At 25.9% G+C, this 26,509-nt stretch overlaps 3 protein-coding genes across 6 annotated transcripts; 1 reads left to right on the forward strand and 2 right to left on the reverse strand.

Annotated features, from left to right (window-relative positions):
* Positions 1-96: 96 nt before the first annotated feature.
* On the reverse strand, positions 97-4,468 carry LOC132929675 (phosphoglycerate mutase 2-like). Its single transcript, XM_060995187.1, has 5 exons — positions 4,361-4,468; positions 3,503-3,605; positions 1,995-2,227; positions 1,431-1,695; positions 97-276 (listed from the first exon to the last, which is right to left on the reverse strand). Exons 1-5 carry the CDS (start codon positions 4,466-4,468, stop codon positions 110-112), a joined length of 876 nt encoding a protein of 291 aa, XP_060851170.1. The 3' UTR covers positions 97-109.
* A 3,211-nt stretch (positions 4,469-7,679) lies between these two features.
* Positions 7,680-11,947, reverse strand: LOC132929084 (protein FAM114A2). Of its 3 annotated transcripts, none has more exons than XM_060994169.1 (9): positions 11,862-11,947; positions 10,455-10,791; positions 10,090-10,267; positions 9,801-10,036; positions 8,743-8,842; positions 8,344-8,591; positions 8,100-8,287; positions 7,925-8,039; positions 7,680-7,857 (listed from the first exon to the last, which is right to left on the reverse strand). In XM_060994169.1, the coding sequence occupies exons 2-9, from the start codon at positions 10,782-10,784 to the stop codon at positions 7,783-7,785; spliced, it is 1,470 nt and encodes a 489-aa protein (XP_060850152.1). In that variant the 5' UTR covers positions 10,785-10,791; positions 11,862-11,947; the 3' UTR covers positions 7,680-7,782. The 3 variants fall into 3 exon arrangements, with proteins under 3 accessions (XP_060850152.1, XP_060850150.1, XP_060850151.1); XM_060994167.1 differs by lacking the exon at positions 11,862-11,947 and adding an exon at positions 10,970-11,114; XM_060994168.1 differs by lacking the exon at positions 11,862-11,947 and having other exon boundaries at positions 10,455-11,052.
* A 24-nt stretch (positions 11,948-11,971) lies between these two features.
* On the forward strand, positions 11,972-20,484 carry LOC132929083 (TBC1 domain family member 9-like). Of its 2 annotated transcripts, none has more exons than XM_060994165.1 (20): positions 11,972-12,359; positions 12,455-12,621; positions 14,112-14,370; positions 14,434-14,620; positions 15,457-15,533; positions 15,774-15,827; positions 15,895-16,096; positions 16,165-16,382; positions 16,526-16,785; positions 17,246-17,449; positions 17,513-17,771; positions 17,841-17,913; positions 17,977-18,132; positions 18,404-18,589; positions 18,720-18,917; positions 18,992-19,151; positions 19,212-19,292; positions 19,372-19,545; positions 19,931-19,980; positions 20,049-20,484. In XM_060994165.1, exons 1-20 carry the CDS (start codon positions 12,316-12,318, stop codon positions 20,187-20,189), a joined length of 3,150 nt encoding a protein of 1,049 aa, XP_060850148.1. In that variant the 5' UTR covers positions 11,972-12,315; the 3' UTR covers positions 20,190-20,484. The 2 variants fall into 2 exon arrangements, with proteins under 2 accessions (XP_060850148.1, XP_060850149.1); XM_060994166.1 differs by having other exon boundaries at positions 19,212-19,280.
* The last annotated feature ends 6,025 nt before the right edge of the window (positions 20,485-26,509 follow it).

Below are 26,509 nucleotides of genomic sequence, written 5' to 3' on the forward strand. Positions count from 1 at the left end.
GTATTACATTTTTTATCCCTCATTTTAGAAAAAAAAATTAAGTTGTATACATTTTAACCACAACGTTAAAACGTTTAGTTATAGCGTTCATTTAAATACAGGTAAGCGTTCATTTAGCTTTGCCTTGAGAAGCTACGGCATCCATCGCTTTTTTTACGGTTTCGTCGTCACCCAAAAACTTCATGGAAACCAGGGGTTTTAAATTCTCATCTAGCGTATATTCGAAGGGTATGCCTGTTGGTAAGTTCAATCCCATAATTCCTTCGTCTGTGATATCTAAAAAATATATATCGTTTTTCTTAATTACTTATTTATGTTTCTTTGTGGATTCTATTATAAGCCAATAATCAAAAATCGTGTTATTAGTTTTTGGAAATGACTTATCGGAATAGAAAAATGTGTTCTATAGTTGGTAATTATACCACAACTTATAGTGACGGCTATTATTGTATAGTAGAAGTGTAGCGACTGTTACACCTTTTCTTTAAATAAAGGTGGGTACTGGGTGCGGTGGGTTGTCTAGGTAATTTGTGCACGCGAATAATACAGAATATTACTATGGAATATTTTAATAGTATAATAGTAACTATTTTTTTAACATGTTAAATAAACTATTCAGTATATGGGGTGTTATATGGATGAATATTATTGAGGGTGGGCGGTTACTTCTTATGTTTCGCTGTACCTATATGTTTAAGGATAGCCACCACTACCACAACTGATACCAGCCTGAGTTCAAATTCTAAAGGTAAATACGAAAATGTATTAATAAAATCATTTAAATAATTAAGTCAAAAATGAAGAGAATTATTATTTTTAATATGAGATTGGGTTGGGAATATATTTCCCTAAATAAAAAAACGCAGTATTTTTATGTACTAAAAATTCAAAATAATGAGCTTATAAAATGCAATTATTATTATTTATTTTAAACAAGTTTTTAATCAAAAAATATTTTGCACGGATGCAAAATTTCAGGTCTTTTACGTTGACTTTTAATCTGAAGAAATTATTATTCTCATTTAATATACCACAATCTCGATTTTTTGTCGTATGGATCCTTTCAAAAATTTTTAATTAATAAATAATATTCCATTAGATATATAGATAAAAACCTAATTAGCATATTCCAAAGTTAATTTTTTAATTTAAAATCTTAAAATTAAAAACAAGATTTTAGTGTTTAGTTTTAAACGCTATAAAAATAATAAAATGCTTTTTTTTTTAAAAAAAATGACTAAAATCTAAATTTGTCAAAAAATGCATAATTATAACATTTAAAACTTCGAATTTTCGTAATTGTGTAGGTGTATAATATCGGTACACGAGGCATAATAGTGCTACGTATATAAGTCGTCGCAGAGATGAAAAAAAACAAGTCACTCAATCGAATCGTCAACATCGATACAAAAAATATTACCACCACTCACTATCTAAATATTTAATTATGCCTCTGAGACTATTTCCATGAGCTGCTATTATAATTCTTTTATTTTTTTTTATTTGAGGGACGATGACGCAATCCCAGTACGGCAGTGTTCTGAGTACAGTCATTTTTAGAGATTCATGTGTTGGGAATTCACACTTGATTGGACATTCTGCATAACATGGGTTTTTTTTTATGTGATCGTAGTGAGGGTGATTAATCTCCATTGGCGGGGGTGGGACATCGAAGCTGCGCCTCCAAATTTTGACCTGCAACGAACGAATTTATTATTATTATTTTTTTTATTTTTTTTTGTTAACAAAATTCTATATTTAGCCATCTGTTACAATAAAGAACAATAAGCTTAAGTGATAAGGATAACATGACAAACAAAAAAATAAAATAAATTAAAACAGGCAGAAGAGACATTGAAGGTACTTCGACAATTTATTATTATAATTTATTTCTTCCTATCGTATAGTCCAGTAAAAAAACAACAACAATTACATTTATTGTAATAATAACGAAAATCATAATAATTAATAATGCAGTACAATACGTTATATACCTGGTCTTCGCCGTACTTTTCTGCAGTTTCGGACTTGTTGAGGCCGGTCAGACCTCCATAATGCCGCTCATTCAGTCGCCATGTCGTGTGTACCGGAATGTTTGTCTGACATAATTGGTTTAGAATGACACTCAGAGTATCTTGGGCTCTTTTCAAGACAGAAGTATAGGCAACATCAAACTGGTAACAACGTTGTTTTAGCGTTTCCCCGGCCGAAATAGCTTCTTCTACACCTTAAAAAACCAATAAAATATTGTAGAATTATGATAAAATAATATACAACATCAGTTAATACTTAATAATGACTATTTTAAATGTTTACGATGAAGATGAATTTAATAAAAATTTAAGCTGATTTAGAGCTTTTATAGCTGTTAACTACTTACATCATACGTGTAGTATGTACCTACTATAGTACTATATAGTACATTGTACATATAGTCAGCTATCGCATTATATTTATATATACATTAACTAAAATAATAATAAATAGACTTAATAATTAAATTTTTAAACGTTAACTTGTATTATTTTGACACTAAAATAAATATGTATACAATATAATTTATCAACGCTTCTGAACCCTTTTAATCGTTTTTTAAACCCGTCCAGGGGCGTATTTAGGTAGGAGCTTTGGGTCCCGTTGCCCAGAGCGGCAAATTTTTATTTCGTACTTTACATACTGAGTACTGACGTAGTGACGTCAATCATTAATATTTTTCACAACAAATGTGTGCCATAGAGACATAGAATACTATAGTAATTATATAACATGGTGTTCTATGGTATTAACAGCGTAGAAGTTTTTTAGTTTTTTTTACTAGGGGGGAGGCTGCAAAATATGTGTTGCCCTTATCCTAAAATTCCTAAATACGCCACTGAACCCGTCAATAGTACGACTTGGCAGTACTGGTTCAAATCTCACTAATTAATGTCTTAGGTATGTACTAAATTAAATATTAATTTAACTTACTGTAGTAATAATATATAAATCCCTGATAAAAAAATATTGTAACATTTAAATGTAAATAAATATTTTTGCAATAATTTGGATCAGAGCTTTCTAAATTGTAACTATAGTGAGTTATATTTAATTTTGTATATACTACATATAGCAATATAGTGTAAAGTATATACATCTAAGGTAAGAATTAGTAAGATTCGAACCAGTACTGTCAAGTCGTCCAATTATAGAGTTTAAAAAACGATTAAAACGGTTCATTATTGTAGAAGTATTTATTTACATTTAAATGTGTTACATTTTATGTTACAATATTTTTTTTATTTAAATTTTTTTATAGATAATCATAATATTAAATAATGTTTATCGGATTTTAAAAATAATAATAAATCGCATGATACAATTATATTATATTAAGGGTGTCGGAGTTTTATTTATTGTGTACAAGACCTTATGTATTTAACATTAAAAAAATTTAAATTGTCTTCATTATGTTTCACGTAAATATTTAGATAATAATAATATTAAAAAAAAAATTCGTATTTACCTTTACAACTCAGATTGGCATCATACCAACCACAGAATAAATTTTTTTTATTCCAATCACTCTCTCCATGCCTTACCATTACGATTTTGTAACTTTTAGACTTCTAAAAATTAAAAACAAAATTTAAGGTTATAATAACACTCGTGTAGGTATTTGATATACTTATACAAATGTTACATTACAATTACAGTTATAAACGTGTAACTTAATAAGTTATATAAAAAATTACTAGGATTATCCACAAAGTAAATTATTGGTCTATTATAGCGGCGATTCAAGTAAAAACAAACAATACAAGTTATGTAAGTATGGTAGCCTAATGACGCTTTTAGTGGTGGTTGTCTAGATTTTTATTGAGTTTGTAGACGCCCGGGATCAGAAGATACTATAAGGTAGATTATGTTAAGCTAAAAAAGCGTACTTACCTACTAAATTATAGTGTTATATTAAATATCATATAGATTTATGATAATTATTTATACTACAATTAATATAATATTGAACAATTATAAAAATATTTTACTTATAAAATAATGAAACATATAGAAATTTCAAAATATATTTATTTATTTATCAATATATGTGTGGGTAGTATTTCTAGTTTTATCATATTTAAAATACTTCATCACATAAGGGGGTCTATTTTGTAGGTTGTACAAATAATAATTTTTGTATAGAAAAAACTCAAATTTATTTCGTATGGCGTTCCAAAATCTATAGGCAGTTTATTACGTACGGTTGTACTAACAGTATTCTAAGTTCTGAAGTACGGAAATTGTTCGTACATTATGTGGCGTACTACGTACAACACAGCTTTTGAGATATACTATTATTAATATTGAATCAAATAAAACTTACTTTAGAAGTCTCACAATTATTTTTTTGAGAAATGCTCCTAAAGGTTGTAAACCATGTATTTGATTGTTTAATTGTTTTGAAAAAAGGTTTTGTAAATGAGCCAAACATCATTTTAAATATCTTAACTTGAAGATTTATTAGATTGTCATACAATAATAATAAAAAAATAAAAATATTTTTAGCTGTTGTTGCTATGCTAGTAAATTACGGATAAAACATAAAATTATTCAGCTTTTTAATATTTAAAATAGTCAATATTGTTTATAGGTATAATTAAATTCCATGATAATTTTTATTTTAGAAAATTTATTATTTATTATTTTTCTTCTTTATTAATCAACATTCATGCTTTTATATGTATTTATAGTTAATATGAAAACATTATATTAGAACATAATATTGTACAGATAGTTAGATAGACTAAACACAAAAACAAACGACTAAATATTGTAATTTAATATTGAGAAATGTCTCAATATTATTAGATTACATAAATTATTAGAATATTGTTATAACCTAATGTTTTTACATGATAGATATGGTTAATATTTATGGTTACCTATATACAGTGATGTATTGATAAAAATATTCGTGGGTATACGCCTTCTAGATCTTAGGTGTCAATGATATACCTATAATATTGAATCTTTATTCTAATTATCAATACCTATCACTTTGACCAAAGATTAACTTTAAAAAAATAGTACAATCTAAGAAATTACAGTGGTTACTAACTACCAATAACTTAGTGATTTGTGCACTAATCGTGATTTCATCTTTTTATCTAACCATTTTATTCGAGACTCGTCTTTACAGAAATTGAATTCATCAAATATAGAATTTAATAGTACAGTTTTTTTTTTTATTTTTAGGGAATTTTATGCTTTAAGGTCATTTTTGTAGTATTTTTAGTGCATTTTATTCATTTTTGAAAATTCTAACAGGTATACGGGGCTATACGGCCGTATACCCTCCAATACACCACTGCCTATATAGTTTAACTGTTTAAATAAATCACAAGTAATATGACGATGTAAAATATACCAATACTTATTAGTTATTAGTGTTGGTACGTTATTGGTACAGTTGTACAGAAATATATCAGGATAAAATCAGTTTTAAAAACTATAATAAAAATACGATAACTTTTAATGGTATATTATAATTTTTATCAAATATTATTTTATTTTTATTATAATCATACCAATATTTGCATAGCCTTTTCCAGTTTTCCATATATTTTTACACTTGAACACATGCATGTAAGGTTATGTGCAGCATATCAATCACTTTGTATAAAAATTTATGTCTATCGATTGTTGTTGATGACGTCCAAGGCCGTACCTAGGGGGGGCTTGGGGGTTCAACTATATATACTTATATTATGTGGTAGTAAAATAACCTATACAATATTATAATAAAATTAGAACGCAATTTTTTAGCTTAAAACCCCTCCCGAAATTAATTTCCAGTGAAGCGTGGATCCAAGGGGGGTGGCAAGCGGCCATGACCCCCCCCCCCCAGATTCTGTCACACAGGTAAATTTTAGAATGTCTGTTTTTGGCTGCCGATAAAATACGATATTTGTGACGTCGTTTTAAATACAAATTGAGACTCCAATGCGTATATAGAAATCACGAATTATAAAAATTTTAATTTAACTAATTCATTACAATCACCTGTCCAATGACGAGGTACACTTGGAATTGACTATAATTCTACTAAAGCTTGATCATCGAGTTATTAAAATATTGTCTTAAAAAATTCTAACTTGAATGAACTTAACTTAAATACAAGTTACTCTAAACAAGCAATAATCTATGTAAATACGTCTACTTTAATTCTAATAAATTATAAAATATATAATATATAGCTAATGCCTAATAGTTTATTCATAGCCATAAATGATTATATAATAGTATTTTTGAATTATTTTATTTTGTTTTATACATTCTGTTGCAATTAACAATATCAAATTTCACATATTATAATATATTACCTACGTCCTATATAAAATAATATAATAATATATGATATTGAACAATGCAGTAGTGTACCTATTTTGCCTATATTTTACGCCGGTCAGAGGCGGTTTCAGTGTTGTGGTGAGCACTCCTTTCGGGGGGGGGGGGGGGACTAGACATGCTAAGATAAACAAGTTCAATGAAAAATAGTTAAAATTCTCAAATTGAAACACCTGAAAACTGAAAATGGTTACAAAATTGTTATTTTTTTTTATTTTTTTAGTGAATTATTAAATGATTTGGTATCAAGATTTGACGAATCTTCAATATCAGTGTATAATCTTTATGTACCTAGTCCTAACAAACATATAGTTATGACAAAAGATTTTTTTATTGACAAGACATAGAAATGAAGATTTCAAACGTGGTTAATTAATTTGGTGGATTAGTATCGACATTTTTGAATCTACCCGAGATAATAAATAAATATATTATATTTGAAAAAACATAACTTTAGAATTAATCCATTGGAATGAGTATTGGCTCAACAAAAATCAATTACTTATGGTTATGACTCCTATTAGTCCCATTAATGCTTTGAAATGTTGTGACTATGACTCCTTTTTGGTATCAATATTTTTGTTAAATATACTTGAAACTACAGTAGATTATGCTTGTAACATTACCAGCGACCACTGTATCAGTAGAATCTAATTTTTCATCTCTGCAAACTACAATGGATACGAATGTGGTTATGATCAAGGATATCGGAAGATTAGTTGAATGGGCTGGTTTTATTATACGCTCATCGTAATATTACAATTAACTCTGAGGGTGTGATTAATGTATTTGCAAAATGCCAAAATCCAATAGCCGATTACATTTTGTAATTTATATTTAATGATTATGTATGTATGCCATATACATATATTGGCAGAAACAATCACTAATTCAAAATTCAAATACTTGAAAATATTAATAATGCCTTGCCTACTCGAAAAAATCAGCACGCAATATAATTTTTAGGTGGATGGGATGGACACATTGAAGTCTGTGATGCCTCCTAGTATTAGAATTGTTTAATTTATGTGTGCACCGTTCAGTAGAATAAGCGTAATTAAATAGTGTATGAAATATGTGCGACACTGCTTATTAATAATTTATATAATATAAGGTACAGTCGGTACAGACTTAAAACATAAATTTAAATAAAGTGGTTCTATGCTATTACTATTGCAAGTGATTGTTGACAGGGTTAGGCAGTATCAAAGATACAACTGTAGTATCTTATATTGTGATAAATTTTATACAAGTATCAAGTATCTTTAATATCCTAACATTAAATATCCAATCTATGAAAATATAAAATACAATTATTTAATATTGCAATAACTTAGTATAATATTAATTTAGGTATAATACAAAAATAAAAACAAATAATATTTAGTTTATCGTTTATCAAATAACAGATAGTTGTAAAATAGGTATCAGCAATTGTGCAGCATCTTGAATGTATGAACTACTATTGGACGACTGAAAAAAAATACAAAAATAATATTATACATTTAGCTTTAAATTAAGTATAAAGTAATTCAATTACCTCAAGATATACATCACTAATATTATTAGAAGTACCATCAGCATCATATTTTGTCAACAAACTTGCATATTTATTAGCAATAAATCGAATTCGACAACATACAGATTCATTTAGGCTAAAAAAAATAATTTATTACAATTTGAAGGTAATAAATTGTCATGAAAAAACATCATACAGAGAAAGTTTTTCAGCTTTTACAGTGACTAGCTGATTTTGTGAATCAATCATCATCATTTCCCCTAATTTATAGAATAATTCCATTGCGGCTGCAGTTAATTCGGCTAATGCTGAAATAGCTTCATTATGAATACTATCCTCACTATCAAACTCTTTGTTTGATTTTTCTTCAATTAAATCACTAACCTAACACAAAATATTTCATTTATTAATGTATTATTTATTAAATTGTATAAACTTACTTTTAGGATCTTCTCAGTTTTTACATCAGTACTTATTTGATTAATACAAGCAATTAATGAATTTTTAAACTCTTCTGTGGTCATTATTTTTTCATCATCATCAAAATCAAAATAACACAAATCTTTTATTTGATCCAATTTATATTGAATCTCGGTTAACTGAGTTCCTGAGTATGATAACAAAACAGTTTGAAGTTTCATTTGACATTGTTTCGATAACAATTCAAGACTCTCTAAATGAATTAATCCTGAAAAAATATCCAAGTTATTTTATCAGCTGTTGATATTTATAACATTTATTAGGGTTAAAAAAATAAATAAAAATGTTCAATCATTAAAATAGATAGTGATATAGTATACAATATATTGAATAATGATAATAAATGCATCATTTATTACCTTGAAAACTATCTAACAAATATGCATATCCTTTTTTTATTTCAACTTGATTATTTTGTTTGAATTCAACTTCAGATTTTTCTTTAGCTTCTTGTAATACCTAAAAATTAGCAATTAAAAACACTATATCAGCATATATATAGAGATTAACAAGAATATAGGGGATCTTTTATATATTAAAAAAAATGCATACAAAAAATAAATATTATAAAAAACATTTTATATAACCCTCTCCACTATGATAAAATCCTAAATAGGCTACTGACAACTAATTACAGTAATTATTATTTACTTTTCTTGTTTTGCTCACTAGGTACACACAACTATAAACTACTATATAACTATTTTAAATTAAGTTCTTGAAAAAATTAAATAAAACTAAATATTCTGTCTCATGTAAAAGTAACCTCAGGCAGCAACTGATTTTTGTCTGGTATAGTTAGACTACACTTCTCAATTAAATTGGTTCTCGTTAGCTGCCACTGTCAATAATTGACTACACCTAAAAAATTGCTTTACTGTGTTAATCTTAGCAAAATGCAAGTTAGGCAGTTGTCACCTTGTTGGAACAATAAAATGATGCTCCTTAGAGTATGGTATTTGGTAAATGTTGGCTACACCCATTGCTATTGCTGTATGTGGAAGCCTACCTGAGGTTACTCTTGTACGAGTCAGAATAAAAATCATAAAATAACCAAAACTAATTTAGTTTAAAAAACTTTTGCAAGCATTTACTGAGAAAAAATCAATAAAATATAATACAATATACAATTGCTTTATGGTACAAAGTATATTTCAGAAGATATAAAATCAAATAATCCATTTATTAAAATATAGCATTATTTAAGTATAACACCAAACAATATTACTTTTTTTTTTATAATAATAAAAGATTTAATAGAAAGAAGCATTGCAAAATATAAATATAATATATAGGTTTATTTTATTTAACTAACTTACTGAAACCTATCGAGTTATAGATTTTTTGGTATAAATATTTCTTATATAAACTAAAATCTTAGCATTAAATATATATTTTAATAAATTCAAATAGGTACCTGTGACAAATTAATTTTTTCAGTATTTTGAAAAAACATAGCTCTTTTTTTTCGCAAACCAGGATCACCATCTTGTAACACTTCTAATGTTTTCTTGCCCACTGTTTCTAATGTATCAAGACCTCCACTGATAATTTTACTACCAGTAGTTTCAACAATTTTTGTAATTTGACTAACATTACTCAAAAAATAATTGGCGTCTAATATTGATTCCGATGGTTTTTCAGTTATTTCATCTAAAACATAATATCATACAATAAAAAATAAAAATATTTACAAAAATTATTACCATTCACATTTGTTTCCTTTAAATCTTTTATTTCTTCATCTTTATCTACTGATGCTAACTGTTCAGGTGCTGGTGCTCCAATAACATTAGTTAAACCTTGAGAAACTTGGTTTGTTAATATGCTTGCCGTTGATAAAAGTGAATTAACACTCCAACCACTGGACCAACCACCCCAACCCTAAACAAAAATCTTTGGTCACAAAATCTATCAAATAGATTATTAAATAGCCTATTTTTTTTAAAAAAAAAATATCTTTGTATAAAAACAATAATAAACAATCAATCAAACTTGGATAAATTATTTGTTAATAGATGTATTAATTTATAATTTAGTAATAATAATAAATTAATATTTTTTCACTTACACTTGTTTGTGTACTAGTTTGTTTGATTTCATTTTGTTCAATTTCAGAAACTTGGGATCCAGAATTTGAGCTGTTGTCATTGTTTACAACTAATTTATCCAATTTAGACTGTACCGTTGACACTGCATTGGATGCATCATTTAGCCCAGAATGTTTTGTGTCCGCATTATCAGATACATTGGGTAAAGTAGACAACTTTGTTTCAGTTGGCTTATGTTCTAAAGACACAGGCTTAACATCTGGTAGATCAAAATCACTTTCAATTTCCCATCCATCTTCATCTTTACTGCCTTCATCAGCACTTTCAAACTCTACTTCGGAATCTGACATGACTTCGCTAAATTATATATAATATATATGAACAAAAAACTCAAGTATTTACCACAATTTTAAACCAATTAAAATTTCTTAATGTTTTTTTTTTTTTTAAGTGAATTTACTCTAACAGAGTATACATATTGACGTTGGTAAATAGTTAAGTCATTTAGTAATGGTAAATAACCTGAAATACCTACACCATAATGTAATAAATATATACTATATACATAGATGAATAATTCACATAATACACGCGTCAATATAGGTATTCACTATTCTATATAATATCAATTTAATAATTATTAGATTTTAATATTTTATCATTTATGGTGGTGTTAAATATGATAACAAAATTTGATAATAGGTTAAAACCCACAGATATAAACAACATGGTCTTAACTCTTAAGTTAAGTTTAAAAGGATTTTTATTTTCGCTTTTGACTTTAAGATAAAAATTGAGACTATAGCACAGAATAAATTAGATTAGATTTTCAAAGACCGTGCTATACATGACAAAATATATCTATATTTTGTCATGGTGCTATAATATATTAATACAATTTAATTTTATGTTTTTTAAATTATCACCGACATAGCTTTAGTACCAAAATAAACGAATGCTAATGCCACTAATAATGGTTATTGGTTGCTTCCACGTCATTTAAATTTTAAATTTCCGATCAAAATAATTAAGTCCATTAGCGGCATGATTTAACAACAATTTTTAAAAATTGTGTAATGTCATGAATTAATGCCATTAATTGTATATTTATATTTTTTGTATAATATGATAGTACATTAGTACCTATACAAAATACTAAATATTTCAGCAATGCACAAAAATAATAATTTTGATGAATGACGATGACAAAATAATTTATCTTCTCGTGGTTTTGATTCATTTAGTATATATTTAATTGTGATGCATGGTATTGTAAACTAGTGTGACATTCAATCTATAGCGTCTACAATGTACAACCATATTTAATAAATGAATTATAATATTATTATTTATAAAAATAATTCAATTTTATTAAAACTAAAATGATTTAAAAACAATTAACTGAAAAAAGTAAAAACGTTACTTACTTCAGTAAAGCCACCAAAGATTCACTTGTAACTTCTGGCAGCTGACCGTGCCACCAAAATATTTTGTTGACAAACTGTTATCAGCTTATCATCTTACGAGTTTCGATTATCGCTTCAGCCGTACATAGTTACAGTTCAGCCTTCAATCAATTGTTGTAAATCGTGGTTCAATACAAATTGCTATAATGTGATCAAATCGATCTTTCATTATCGTTCGATGAAAACAATTTCGTGTTGTTATTTGTTTTTTTGGTTTATTGGTTATTAGACATTAGTTCATTACGCTACTATCGTTATTCAGTTATTCTTAAATCTTGTTTTTGTACATTAGTTCTCGAATTTAATCGATATTTTATTTATCTCTTGGTTATTGATATTTCATACAGGATCACCGGTCAACCGAAAAGATGTAAAATTGTGTATCATTTAGACGAAGTAATCTTATATTGTTAAAATGTGGGTGAACCCCAAGGAAGTGTTAATCCCCAAAGCTCTTTGGTAAATTTAAATATATTGTAATTATGTACATTTTAATATTCAGTCTTGAATTAGTATTGGATTGAGATGAGTTATGATTATTTTGTTGTTTTTAGGAAAAATGAAAAAATAAGTGTATACTTTCTGTTACAACACCGAGTCGGTCATGGACAGGGGAATAAATTATCTTCATTATTAGTTGGAACATTTGATAGTCTTTTTGAAACCAAACCTAGTCCTTACAGGATCTTACATCAAACATCAAAATCAGAAGTGTATTATGGTATTATTGTTTTTGACAGCTACTTCATTATAACAGTTATTTATAATAAACTTGTAAAAATCCGCTAATGTGGTATTTCTGTCAATTATTACTAAACAAAGCATCAAAGTTAGTTGAGCCTTTTGTTGATCAGAGAATTATTCTACAACGGAATTGCTGAGGACTGACGATTCCATCTTGCTCTAAACAAACCATTGACATAAATATACAAAATGCTATCAACTTGACTGAATCAAACATGTTTGATTTCTATAATGAAAATTGATATATCTCATACCACCTTTAGATCACAATCAATCCAGAACTGTAATACAATTTTATAACTTTTCTATAGTTTGAGTACATATATAAGATACAAGATTATAATATTAATTAATAAAAATATTAAATTAATTATCCTTTTAAAAATTGCTAAAATCATTTAAGATTATAAACAAATTAATAATAATATTAATTTATGCAATTGGAATTAACTAAACTTGCATTAATAAAATTGATCTAATATTCAATATTTTTAATTTTTACATGACAGAAATATCACTGTTTACATAATGTATGGTTATTTGGTAATTTTAATACATAAACTTTTGAAAAAAAAAGAAGTTTTTAATGTTTGTATAACTGCAGGGAAATCCAAAAAAATTATTATAAGGCACTAGTTTTCCACAATAGGTTAACTGCCCCCTCCCAAGCATCTCTATTTTTTCTTATGCTTGAAAATATTGACTATATTATACTATTTTAGTAACTACTGAAATTTCTTAACATTGAAGTTGGCTATGACTAGGATCTGGGATTATAGGTTCAAAAACAGTTGAAGTATGATGCTAATATTCTCTAAAAATATATTGAAATATTTTCCTTATACTTTTTTTAAAAATGAAAATAAATACAATAGTATTCACAAAATATGTTTCATTATCTATTTATTTGTTTATTGTTAATTAAAGATACACTTGTGCATTTTTTATTAGTAACCTTTTCAAGAAAAAGTTACATATAATTATAAGAAAATGACTAATGGTAATTATAAAAATATTTTCATAATTCATTTAAAAAAAAAAGTTAAATGATCAAAAGAAATGTTGAAGAGGTCTTAACATTGAAATTACAATAAATTTTAGTATTTACTTTCTCAAAATTTAAAAAATATCCCAACATTAAAGAAACTTTTTCCTAACCCCTAAAATATTATCAAATATTAAAAAAGATTCTTGTAAATTCTGTGTTGAAAAGATGGTCTACACGTTTACTTGTTCAGTGTTCTAAACTTCTAAGCTCAGTAATTATGTTTTTTTCTCTTATTTTTCCTGGCCTTTTACTCCCAACTATATGAACTAGAGTCAGTCATACTTATCCTACAATTCTATAGAGCCCTTATCCCACCTCTTTTACTCACACTCAGTAATTATATGTAATTAGTATATATGTGATAGTCTAAATTATTATTTTTATAAGTATTAAAATGTTTTTATTATTTTATATCTTAGAAATAGCTTGTGCATTAACTGAATCAGATATTATAAAAGATTGGGAATGGCTGGAAAATAACTTGGATCTCAAAATATTTGAGAATGAAGATGATGTCACTGATTTTGTTTGCTGTAAAATTAAAAGCTTAGTAGCAACTAATATATCTGAGACACCAGACGAAGAAAATTCTGAATCATTTAAAGATGCATCTATAAAATTTCATCGTCTGTTTAATGTGTCACGTGATACTACTTTAGTTTGTTATTATTCTTGCAGGCATGTTAAAATTTATTTTTATTTTTCATCAATGATTTTATAATTTTCAATTTGTGCTTTTAGCTATTTGAAAAAGAATATCCCTCGTCAAGGTTGGCTTTATTTGTCTGTAGAATATTTATGTTTTTATTCATATTTGTTGGGAATAGAAGATAAAATAGTTGTAAGATGGACCGATGTAATCAATTTGGATAAAAATAATGGTATGTTAACAGATACAATTAAAGTGACAACAAGAGACAAAAGAGAAGTAAGTATAACATGTTATTTTTAGTCATAATCTAAATTTGGCGATTAAATCTTTTGATCATAAAACAACTAAAATGTACAGAATATTTATTTTTTATCTAGACGTGTAACATAAACCTTTAAGGACATACTTATCACATTATTTCATTATTTAAATATTTCTACCCTTTAAAATTGAATTAAAAATTTTAAAATGCCTAAATGAGTTATTACAGTTCAAAATAAAAAAAAGAATCATTCTATATAGAAGTATTTTGATAAAAACTTTGTACTGTACAAGGTAATGAGTGGCAACATAATGATAGCCTCAGGTGTCCATACTACCTGCTAACAAGCTAGTTAGACATGCATCCCCACAATTTCTTTTTTTACTACAGTGCACTACTTGTGACTATTCTTAGGTAACCTACTGATAAATAACTTATGACTCTTTGATTTATTTGAAAAACATGGATTAAGACAGTCAGTATTTAAAACTAACTATATGCAATTACTAACTGAGCAATATATTCACTCCTGTGTATAGGCCCAATAATTATAAAAGGATTACTAGATGGGCTAAGAGTCCAAAACCACTTCAATGCATTTTCAGAAATCATTGTAAAATATTTAAACAATCATTTTTAATTACAAAATGCAAATAACAGCCTCCCACAAAAATAAGAATTAACTTAGCTATATACTCTTTTATAATTTGAGAAAAAAAATTTGACCTTAATTAATTTTTATCTTATGCTGTTCTCGTTTATATCATATGATTTATGATACTTTATTAATTTATTTATTTAATGAAGTTTTAATTTTACATTTATTTAACAATGGCCTTTTTTTTTTTAGTATAAATTTTTTATGTTTCTACATTCATCGGATACATATGATTTAATGAAGCAATTAGTTAATCTAGCAATGAAAGGGTAATAAACAATTTACTTAATTTATTATTGTAATTATATGAGTATTAATATATATGTATTTATGAGTAATTAAGTCGTTCTTATGTAACTTATGTCTTATGTTGTACGCAATAATACCTTCACAGAGGTGAATAGCTAATATTGATGTATAACAACAAAATTAATACTTATTTTATTTGTTTAAATCAGCATTTTTTTTTATAAATTTAACCATTCAAAATCTGTTTTATTTTTGTTTAGAATTATTAATGATGTGTGGTTCAATAAAGATCATAATCTTCTTCTCAAAGTCAAGTAAATTGATTCAATATTTGTTAAATATTTTGCGAACATAAAAAATTGTTTTATTTATTTATTACAGTAAGTATGTTCCTAAAAGACAGTCTTTTGTGAAACGTGACCTAGATGCAAGAGCAATGTCTGAAACATATCGGCTTCTATTTCGATTACCCTTAAATGAAAAACTAGATGGAGTTACTAATGCTACATTGAATACACACAATAAAAAACATGTGTTTGGACTAGTATACTTATCTCAAAACTTTTTGTGTTTTAATAGTAAAGTAAGTGAATATTTATTATTTAGGTTATATTTAAAATAATAATATTCTAATACAAGATATTTTAACAGACAAAGGATCCATTGAATGTGATTATTCCATTATGTGATGTATCACAAGTTGAGAAATTAGAACCTATACCTAATGATACGTCATTTGATAATGCCATTATAATAACTTTGAAACAAACAAATGATAATAAAAAACCTCCATTTTTCATATTTTCACAAATTATAGAAAGAGAATTTTTCTTAAAAAATATATCTGACTTTTTAGGCAGTTTAAAAACGTGAGTATTGTATTGTATTATATTTATTATTATTTTTCTTAGATTAATGTAAATAGTTAGAAATTATTTATTTAGCATATAAACCTTGATATTATGATATCACATAACATACATTGTGTTTAATACTAGCTATTTATTTATAGAAGATCAATTTCTAAATTGCAAATGGTTGATTCAATATCAGATAACGAAATAAAACAACCATTGAGATTTACTTTTCGAATGAAAGAGCAGGACAATTCTATTATCAAAATCAAACAACGAACTAAGGAAGTTAAATGGGAAATATACTTCAAAGAGCATGGGGACAGTATTTCGATGTATAGAACAAAAGGATTAGTTAAATTGGTTTTAGAGGGTATACCAGAGTCGTTGAGATCAAATCTTTGGCTAAAATTTTCTGGTATGTAACATTACTACTATTTATTATTATTAAATTTGAACCATTTAAAAAATTGGAACTCATCATTTTATTGTATACAAGACCTTAATATAAATAGATGATGTATAACAGAGTACACAATATTCTAATTATTTATTAATTGTATGTTTAAAAATGTGGTGCCATCATATGTCATAATGATGACTGCAAATATCTTTTCTATTATAATCATTATTAATTGCTGAATCGTGTCCAAAATAAAGTGTCCTTTTTTGTGAAATGAGTTATTATTTTTATTTTGTACTATGATGTCTTCAAAAAATGTATAAAAAATGATTTAACGTACAAGCATAGCCATTTAATTATACATTTTTTATTACAAAATTGAATAATTGATATTTTTATGAGCTTTGATTTTTGTTGGTTAATATAAGTAAAATTTTTGCCAAGTTTCAAAATATTATCTATTTTTTAATTATAGGTGCTTACCATGATATGGTGGCAAATCCAGGACTATACAATGAATTAGTAAATATTGCTTCTACAACTAAATCTATATCTCATGATGAAATTGAACGAGATTTACATAGATCATTACCTGAACATCCAGCTTTCCAATCTGAAATTGGTATTAATGCATTGCGTAGGGTCCTTACGGCCTACGCAACAAAAAATCCTCAAATTGGTAAAAAAATTAAAAATAAAACTATTTAACTTAATCTTATTAGCATACATGTCTTTTGTTTAGGTTACTGCCAGGCCATGAATATCATTGCATCTGTGTTGTTAATTTATTGTACAGAAGAAGAAGCGTTTTGGCAGTTGGCCTGCATTTGTGAAAATATGTTACCAGATTATTATAACAACAAAGTAGTAGGAGCTTTAGTTGACCAAGGAGTTATGGATAATCTTATAGCAAAGCATTTACCATTTATTTATGATATTTTGTCTAGACTTGGTTTGATTCAAATGATATCATTATCTTGGTTTCTTACAATATTTCTCAGGTAAAACAATTTTAAGAGAGCTAAATTAATTTTATGTTTATTAATATTTAATCATTTTTATGTTAATAGTGTGATGCCATATCAAAGCGCAATTCACATTGTTGATTGGTTTTTCTTTGATGGAGCTAAAGTCATATTTCAAGTAAATTTTATGAAATATGAAATTATAATTACAATTTTTGGACATGCTTTAACATTTTTTTAGGTGGCTTTATCTATTTTAGAAATGAATCAAAAACGATTGGCTTGTTGTCGTGATGATGGTGAAGCAATGCAAACTTTGTGCAATTATTTATCAGGAATCTATAATGAAGAATTTGAGCAAAGTGAATTATATAAAGATGGTGATAAAATAAATAAGGTAAAAATTAGGCAAACATTCTTTTTAAAATATTGCTTTTGGAATCTAAAATTTATTATTACTCTAATATAGATATTTATATGTGTATACTGTATACGTATATACAATTTAACTAATTACAAGATATTTAATTATTATATAATTGATTAAACTTAAGCAATTTAACTGTGATTATGCTAAGAAATGTTTTTTTGATTATATATTTAATATGTAAACATATAGTACTAAATAGATATGAATACACATAAAAAATATTTATATATTCTTACAGAGTGTGTCAGTTCAAGAATTAATAGAGAATGGATACCAAAAATTTAGATCTGTTAATAGTAAAAATATTGAAAATCTTCGTGTCATGAATAGACTTAAGGTGGTTCAATCATTAGAAGATGGAAATGAAAAAAACATAGTCAGGTCATTAGTCCCAGATAATTATTTTTCACCAGATGAATTGATGGTAATCATAAACAATATATTTCATTTCTGTATACTTTATTAATTTTAAAACGATAATTATTATTGTTTAAATTTATTGAATAATATATTTTAAAAATGAAATATTTCAATTTTTGTCCTTTTTTGTTTAGGATTTGCTAAGATTTGTTAGAGAAGAAGTAGTTTCTGTGCATAAAAGGACTCACGTTCAACCACTCAAAGCAGAAACACCTATGGAACCTTATGAATCTTACAGAATTGACTTTCATCTATTTGAAACCATGTTTATGGAAATTTCCCCCTTAGCTAAAAATAATAGTGTTAATAATTTGGCAGTTCGACTGTTTAAGGTATTTAAAATGTTTATATTAAAAAAATGTCTAATTTATCACAATATATCAGATGGTTTTTTTTTTTTCATTAGTTGGTGGATAAGAATGAAGATGGGTTCTTAAACTTCCGTGAGTTAACAGAAGCATTAGGCTTAACATCTACTGTTGATGTAACTATAAGGCTAAAAATTCTTTATTTACTACATTTATCACCACTTCTTTCAAATGATTTACTGTCTGCAACTGAACCAAGTAAGAGTCACAAATAATTATTCTGTTAGTCAATATTTGTTACCATATTATTTTAATTAGATATTTCTGAAAGTGGAGCTGAATATGCCTCTGATGCTGCTGAATATTTTAATGCTAACATTTCAAGTGGTATAATTTGTGGCAAGTCCCATATTATATTAGTATATTATTTTATATATATATGTGTTATTTGTATTTAAAATATGTTTATTTATTTTAGAATCAAACTTAAATGATTTAAAAACACTAAGAAGTATTACTAATTGGCAACATTCTACAATTTGTTTACCAACCATGTCTGAAGAACGTTTTGTCGCATTATGTAAAACTATGTATAATCTCATTGAAAATTCACCTAGAGACCAAGAAATGCATAATAACATATCCAAAATAAGTAATTTATATACATTTCTAAAATATGTTTATTAGACAAGTTTTTACAACAACAAATAACTAAAGTGTAACCTTAAAATAGGTCATATAGATTATTTTTATTACTATTAAAATATAATTCTTGTAGCTACTATTGTGAAATGCAAAAATGTATTAATTATTTTAAATACAAGTAACTTTTATTTTTCCTTTTTAATTTAACACATATCTTCTTTCCTATAAACACATTTTTGTTAATAATTAATACATAATACACAAAATAATTTACTAGTATCATTATTTTTTTAAATAATCTTTTATTATAATAATAAGTTGTATTAGTTACTTACTATTATTTAATATTATTTAAATATAATATTAATAAAAATAAAAATAAAATGTTTTAGGTGCTATTTTATTAGAACTTGGAAATTTAAATAAAGAAGAGTCAAATAAAGTGAGTAATTTACTATATAATCTAAAATAAAATAACATTTTTTAACTATTGTTATTATTTATACACAGTCTGAAAATAGAAATGACAGTGAATGGTTTATAAATGCAGAACAATTTGTTGCTACTGCATTGACAGTACAAAAACTGGTCGAGTTTATTGGTGTAAGAGGTAATGTCTTACAAGCTCTTCGCGAATTGAGAAATAATTAAATATTTGAATGTGATAATATTATTTTTATAACTATTAATCAATCATACAATATGCATATTTGTTGTTATTTATACTTTTGACAAAATCAATGCAATAGCAGGGTTCAACATCAAATAATAATAAAATATTTAAAACAATATTTTTACCGATTGTTAATACTTATTACTTATTAATTATTATAGTAAATTTTATTTTTATATATTATATCAAAATCATGTATCTTTGTATAATTATTGTTTATTAATTATTATATTATGAGAATTTATCTAATAAAACTATAATTTAAATTCACAATTGTACCTATTTTATTTCATGGAATATAATCAGATTATAGATTCTAATAATAACTACACAGTATATGCTGCATCTTGCATGGGTAAAAATGAAATCAGTCACCATTTAAAAAAAAGAAAAACTCAGTGTGACGTGGTATGACTAATGTAGTTTTTTGATTATGATATGAAATGTATAAGGAACATAAATTTATACCCTGGTTTAAAAATGAATACTTAAGTTAAGACTATTATACTAAACAAGTTACACTAGAAATAATTATTTATTATAATAATTTATTTACATAAAGTTGTAAAAAAAACAGAATTGTTAATTATAATTAATTAATATTATAATGAGTAATGACAATGAACCTCGAAAATACCAACTAAACAATATAAGTAAACATCATTAATTAATTCTATTTAATTCGTTATAAATAGATAAATATAATAATAATATTATATAATTTTAAAAATATAAACAAAATAATAATAATATACAAAAACTAATACATTTAAAAAAATGGGAAATTTGTTCTATATTATGTTCTAATAATAAAGTGATGGAGGTATTACATTTAAATTTATATTCAATTATTGTACACAAAAAACAGTTCTCTGAGTTATAACTCACTATAACTGTATTAGCTAACTATCTATTGAAAATATACCTAAATCTAACTATCGTTTCCGTTTACCTTCATTTGAAATATTCTTAGTTGTTTTTTTGTCAAAATTGGTTTAGTATTTTTTTAGTTCAAACCCCCCCCCCACCCCGAAATTTGTTCGTGTTATAGGCTGTACTTGTGTGTATATATATATATATACATTATGTGTATAATATATTATTGTACTTTCAAATTTCATTGCTAAATAATAATTCGTTTCACACTAAAATTTATAATTATATTTTTTTTTTTGTAATTTTTATAATTTTTATAATAATTATATTTAAATATTTAAAAAAAAAATGATTTTATGTTTTTTTTATAAAAAATTCAAGTTTTTGCGGCACACCCTTTGGGAAACACTGATATAGGTGATTAAATATAATACAATACAGAAAATTATTATATCAAATCAAATTGTTTTCTATAAACTATTTAACCAATGAGCAATAGAAACCCTATACCTATTTAAACAAAAAATACCTGATTTTAGTGAGCCTCCTTATACCGACCTATTCATAGGTTGAAAACGAACCTAAAAATTATCGCTAAGTCTCAAGCGATCTTTATTGATATAATTTTTTATTTAAAATAGTCCATTAGTTATTGAGATGATTCTATATTAAAAACAAAAAATAAATAAATAAAGAAAGAAACATTCATTGATTTATGTATGATAGGTAGGTTACCTGTCTACCTATATAATGTTTTTTACCTATAGACCAGACCAATTTTGGTAAAATACAAATTATATATTAAATACAGAATACATAGGTACTATAGGTAAATATGAGTAGATTCAAATATCTAACATAGTAACATCATTACATAAGGACATTATACGTTTAATGAATAAATAAATAATATCTAAAGTACATTTTCCCAGTATAATATATACGTACCTACTGCGTCATCATATGGGATGTGTCAAGAAAACATTTCTACTTAAAATTATAATAATATACTCGGCCATTATTATATATTATGCACTGCTCGAACCTTGAAACATTCGTTTTGTAATGTAAATTATATTTTACATGGAAATTGTCATTGCGTGTTGTAAAATATATCATAATACCTATAGTGTTTACAGTTATTTTCAGTTCCGTAAAAACCTATAAAATATTGTGATGGTGACTGAACGATTATAATGAAATTTTATGACGCATTTATGATGTATAGATACATACCTAACTACCTAAGTACCTAAACTCATTTATTATAATATAATTTATAAACTTATAAGTTTCACCATTTATGCGCCATACATAAATGCCGCAATATTAACTGTCTAAGAAAGTAAGAAATACTTCATAGTACGTCATTAATAGTTTTATACCAATACCATGGTCCATGAACCTATTCACACTGTTTTAAGGTAAGGGCGGTGTTAACTCAAAATCTACAATAAGTATATAATAACAATAATATATTATATGGTATAAAATAAAAATATATTATTATATAGCTACATATATATTTCAAGTATAATAATTTAAATAATTAAATTTTTCTATAAATGTACTACTTATGTATAAAATAGTAAAAAAATATTTGACTAAAAATAATTTATTTCTAAATAGATAAAACGTGTTGTTCCTCACGCCTTAATATAATATAGACAATGTATTAGGTACCTACTACTGAAACTAAAATAAAAATTCACAATGATAACTGTACACAATTAAACAACGTTGTGAATCAAAAATATAAAATACAATTTTAAATATTTAGGTATTTAAATTAGTAGATATTATAGTATTATGAGATGGAAGAACCATAAATTTATTCCCCTATTATAATAAAAAAATGATATATATATTAATTATTAAGAAATCAAAAAATGATTTATAATTTCCTAAATTGTATCAAATTTATTTAGCATTGATGGAATCAATAAACCCCCAATGGTATAAAGGCTGAGATGCTTTCGATAATGCTATAAATATATTTTTAAATACTAACATGTCAAAATCAAATTATTAGAATTTTACTCAATAAAGAGCAAAATAATGTAGGCACCTAACAAAAAATGTATACACAGAACTAAACATACTACCGTTAAGAAAATATATCTAAAAGTTACCTCTAGCTATATTTAAAATCCGTGATTTATTACAATTAATAATGCATAGAGCAAATATAAATTACAATAATATAGGTAGGCTAAAAACAATTTTATCATTATATAAGATCAAGAAAAACCACATCTCTATCTAGTAAATATTTTGAAATAATCGCTACCAAATTGTGTAATAAAATACCATCCTATATATTCCTGTATAATAAACCTTTGACCTTTCAATTAATTTATTCAAAAAAGGCATTTTTCAATGGCTATTGCGGAATCCCAGGTTTCCTAGGACACCCGAGACCCCCCTGCGATCGCGTTTGTATTGTATTAAATATTGTAATCACATTTCCTATATTCATTTTGAATATCATAGTTAGAAATGTATTTTAAATATGTATTATTTATAAGGTTTATCGATATATATATATTATAATTATAATAATGTATAACTGTATAAGATAGAAATGTTATTTTTAGATAATTCTATTTAGAACTCCTGCATGCCCCCCACACGATTTCCACAGTGGGGCTTAGTACTTGTATACGTATGAAATAAAATAAATATATATTTCTCTCAAATGCACGATTTCCCTTTGGAATAAAATGTTCGTCCAATAGACGATTTATAATATGTGATCAAGTGTAATTATATCTAGTTTTCTTCTTTATACATTAACGGTTAACGTTATATTGTACTGAGGTACCTAACGAGTAAATTATATCCTGTAAATTTGTATATAATATACCGTATTACCGTAACTCTATACCTTTGTGTAATCGTACCGTTAGGTACTTATTTTTGTACATCATCAACCATTTATTTTGAGTTTTGACAGTATATAGGTAATATAGGTACATATACATTGTATATGCATTTGAACAGCATCACTGCATCAGTCATCTTTTATCTTTCACAATTGATAATATTATATATGTCAAATTTTGGCGTGTTACCCGTTTACGAATCGTGTCAATGAAAGTTGCATATCAGTCGACACCTCGACACTCGACAATTATCTATTCACCTTATATATATTTTATTATTCACAGAGCCCTTTCGCATGATCTATGTATATAAATTATAAATACATAATAATAATTAGTATTATAGTATAATATTATGCATATAAGTTTGTAAATTCAAATGAATATAACCTTTACAAAATAATTGGACGAATGCATGATCAAGTAGGACCCAGTGGCCAGTCAAAAAAAGATTTTTTAATATTTTAAAATATGTTTTCAGCTGTTTCTTGAATTTAATAATATTCCTATATTTTTGTATAACAAGTACAAAATTATAGTTTGCTTTGTGAACAATAATAATTTTGAGAATGGATGAAGAGCAAATAAAATAATACCACGTGGGAAAATTCTGTATTAAACGTTATTGTATATTATTCTGTATATATTATGTCTGAAAACATATTTACAGTATACCGACCATATAATAATATTATTACATTCAAGTGTATATATTTTTTACTATGTTATTTACTTACTTTTATATGAAGTCGTTGATTAAGTGGTCATAACGAATCGAAATAAAATATTTATGGTGCGTACCTACAAAGTTCGGAAATATGCCATATGATGAGTCATGAGTGACTAAAAACTTATATACGATAGATATATAGCCGATATAGGCACTTAAAAGTTTTTAAAAACACTTTTAAATGAACGTTTAATCTTCAATGTGCATCATTGCGTCCAATAGATATATTATACATACATGTCAGCTTAAAATACAACTGTACCGAGTAAATTAGTGATTACTGATATTAATTAATGATTATATACAACATTAGGATATTTATACAAAATATTTGAATATACGCGTTTTACGCGTATTACAGTAATATATGTTATAAATTATAAATACTATATAATATCATAATTTATAATACATATATATGTATAATGTATATTTGTTGCATGTACCGTTACTTAACTATAAAGGCTATATAATATATACATTTATAAATTATAATCTATTATATTACGAATTTACGATGTATCAATGTATCATACTATCATGTATGTGACATCTGCAGCAACGTGTAGTTGTTTATAGGTGTACCTACTGTACCTATATATGTTTATTGCATCGCACACGATTGACTTCACTAACATTTTATATGATGTATGTGAATAACTGCGTCAACTGGCAAATTAATACCTAAATATATTATATACTTACCGTCAGCTATGACCTATCTAATATTATTTATTAGTGTGGTATCACCGTCATTAATACAAAAGTTAAAACACAAACGAGTAGGATGTACCCATATTTTATGTGCAAATAAAATATGCTTATTGCGTAGGTATATACGTACTATATAGTGTTATTTAAGATTAAAGTTATATGCAAACGGAAAGACACGTGGAGCGGGGGGAAACTCACGGACCACGATAAGTATTGTACTAAGTATACGTAATACATATATAAGCATAATGTATATACTACTATATGCAGTCTGTTGTGTATATATATATATTTTATAATTATAGTCATAGAAGTACCTACATATGCACCGCGAGTTTTATCACACACATCACTGTCGTTAGTTTTCTGTGGCAGGTTCAAGGATATTCTACCGTTGTATTCGTATAATAAAATATTTATAATAGGTAGGTATGCGTTGATATTACATATTATATACCTATTATTATATTATTATAAACACATATTTAGATTTTAGGTACCTATCTACCTGTCTACGCGCTACGTAAGTGTAAATGAATTTATAGCAAAACTATATAGATACCTATCTAGCATATGTTTTATAGATGACGTGTGTTTGTCATGATGAGACTTGGAAATATATAACAGTAATTTATTATAATACACGTCAAATAACAATGGTATACATCGCATTATCTCGTCGCCGCGTCCGGTAGTATATATATAAATATATAACATAAATTATATGACCACGATGACTGCAACTTGCGTCACTGCAGTCTATTGAAGATACCTGCAAGCAGCTAGGACACTCTGTATTCGCGCAGCTGACATTATTTATACTTTAGGAAAAGTTATTTATACTTAAATATACATGAATTGAGTATAATATACCTATATACCTATAACAGCTTCGGGCTACCATCATTGAATAATTTTATATTTTATAGATATTATATATATGTATAAATATTATTAAAAACTATAGAAGTCAAATAACTTTATATTTTATGTTACATCTAAATATTAAACATAATATATAGTCTGCAAAAATTGAAAAATGTCATCATTATCCTTCTGACCTTTTATGGCTTAATTTACCTCGAAATATATA

This window comes from Rhopalosiphum padi, chromosome 4, assembly GCF_020882245.1.
Source record: "Rhopalosiphum padi isolate XX-2018 chromosome 4, ASM2088224v1, whole genome shotgun sequence".
NCBI classification, from domain to species: domain Eukaryota; kingdom Metazoa; phylum Arthropoda; class Insecta; order Hemiptera; family Aphididae; genus Rhopalosiphum; species Rhopalosiphum padi.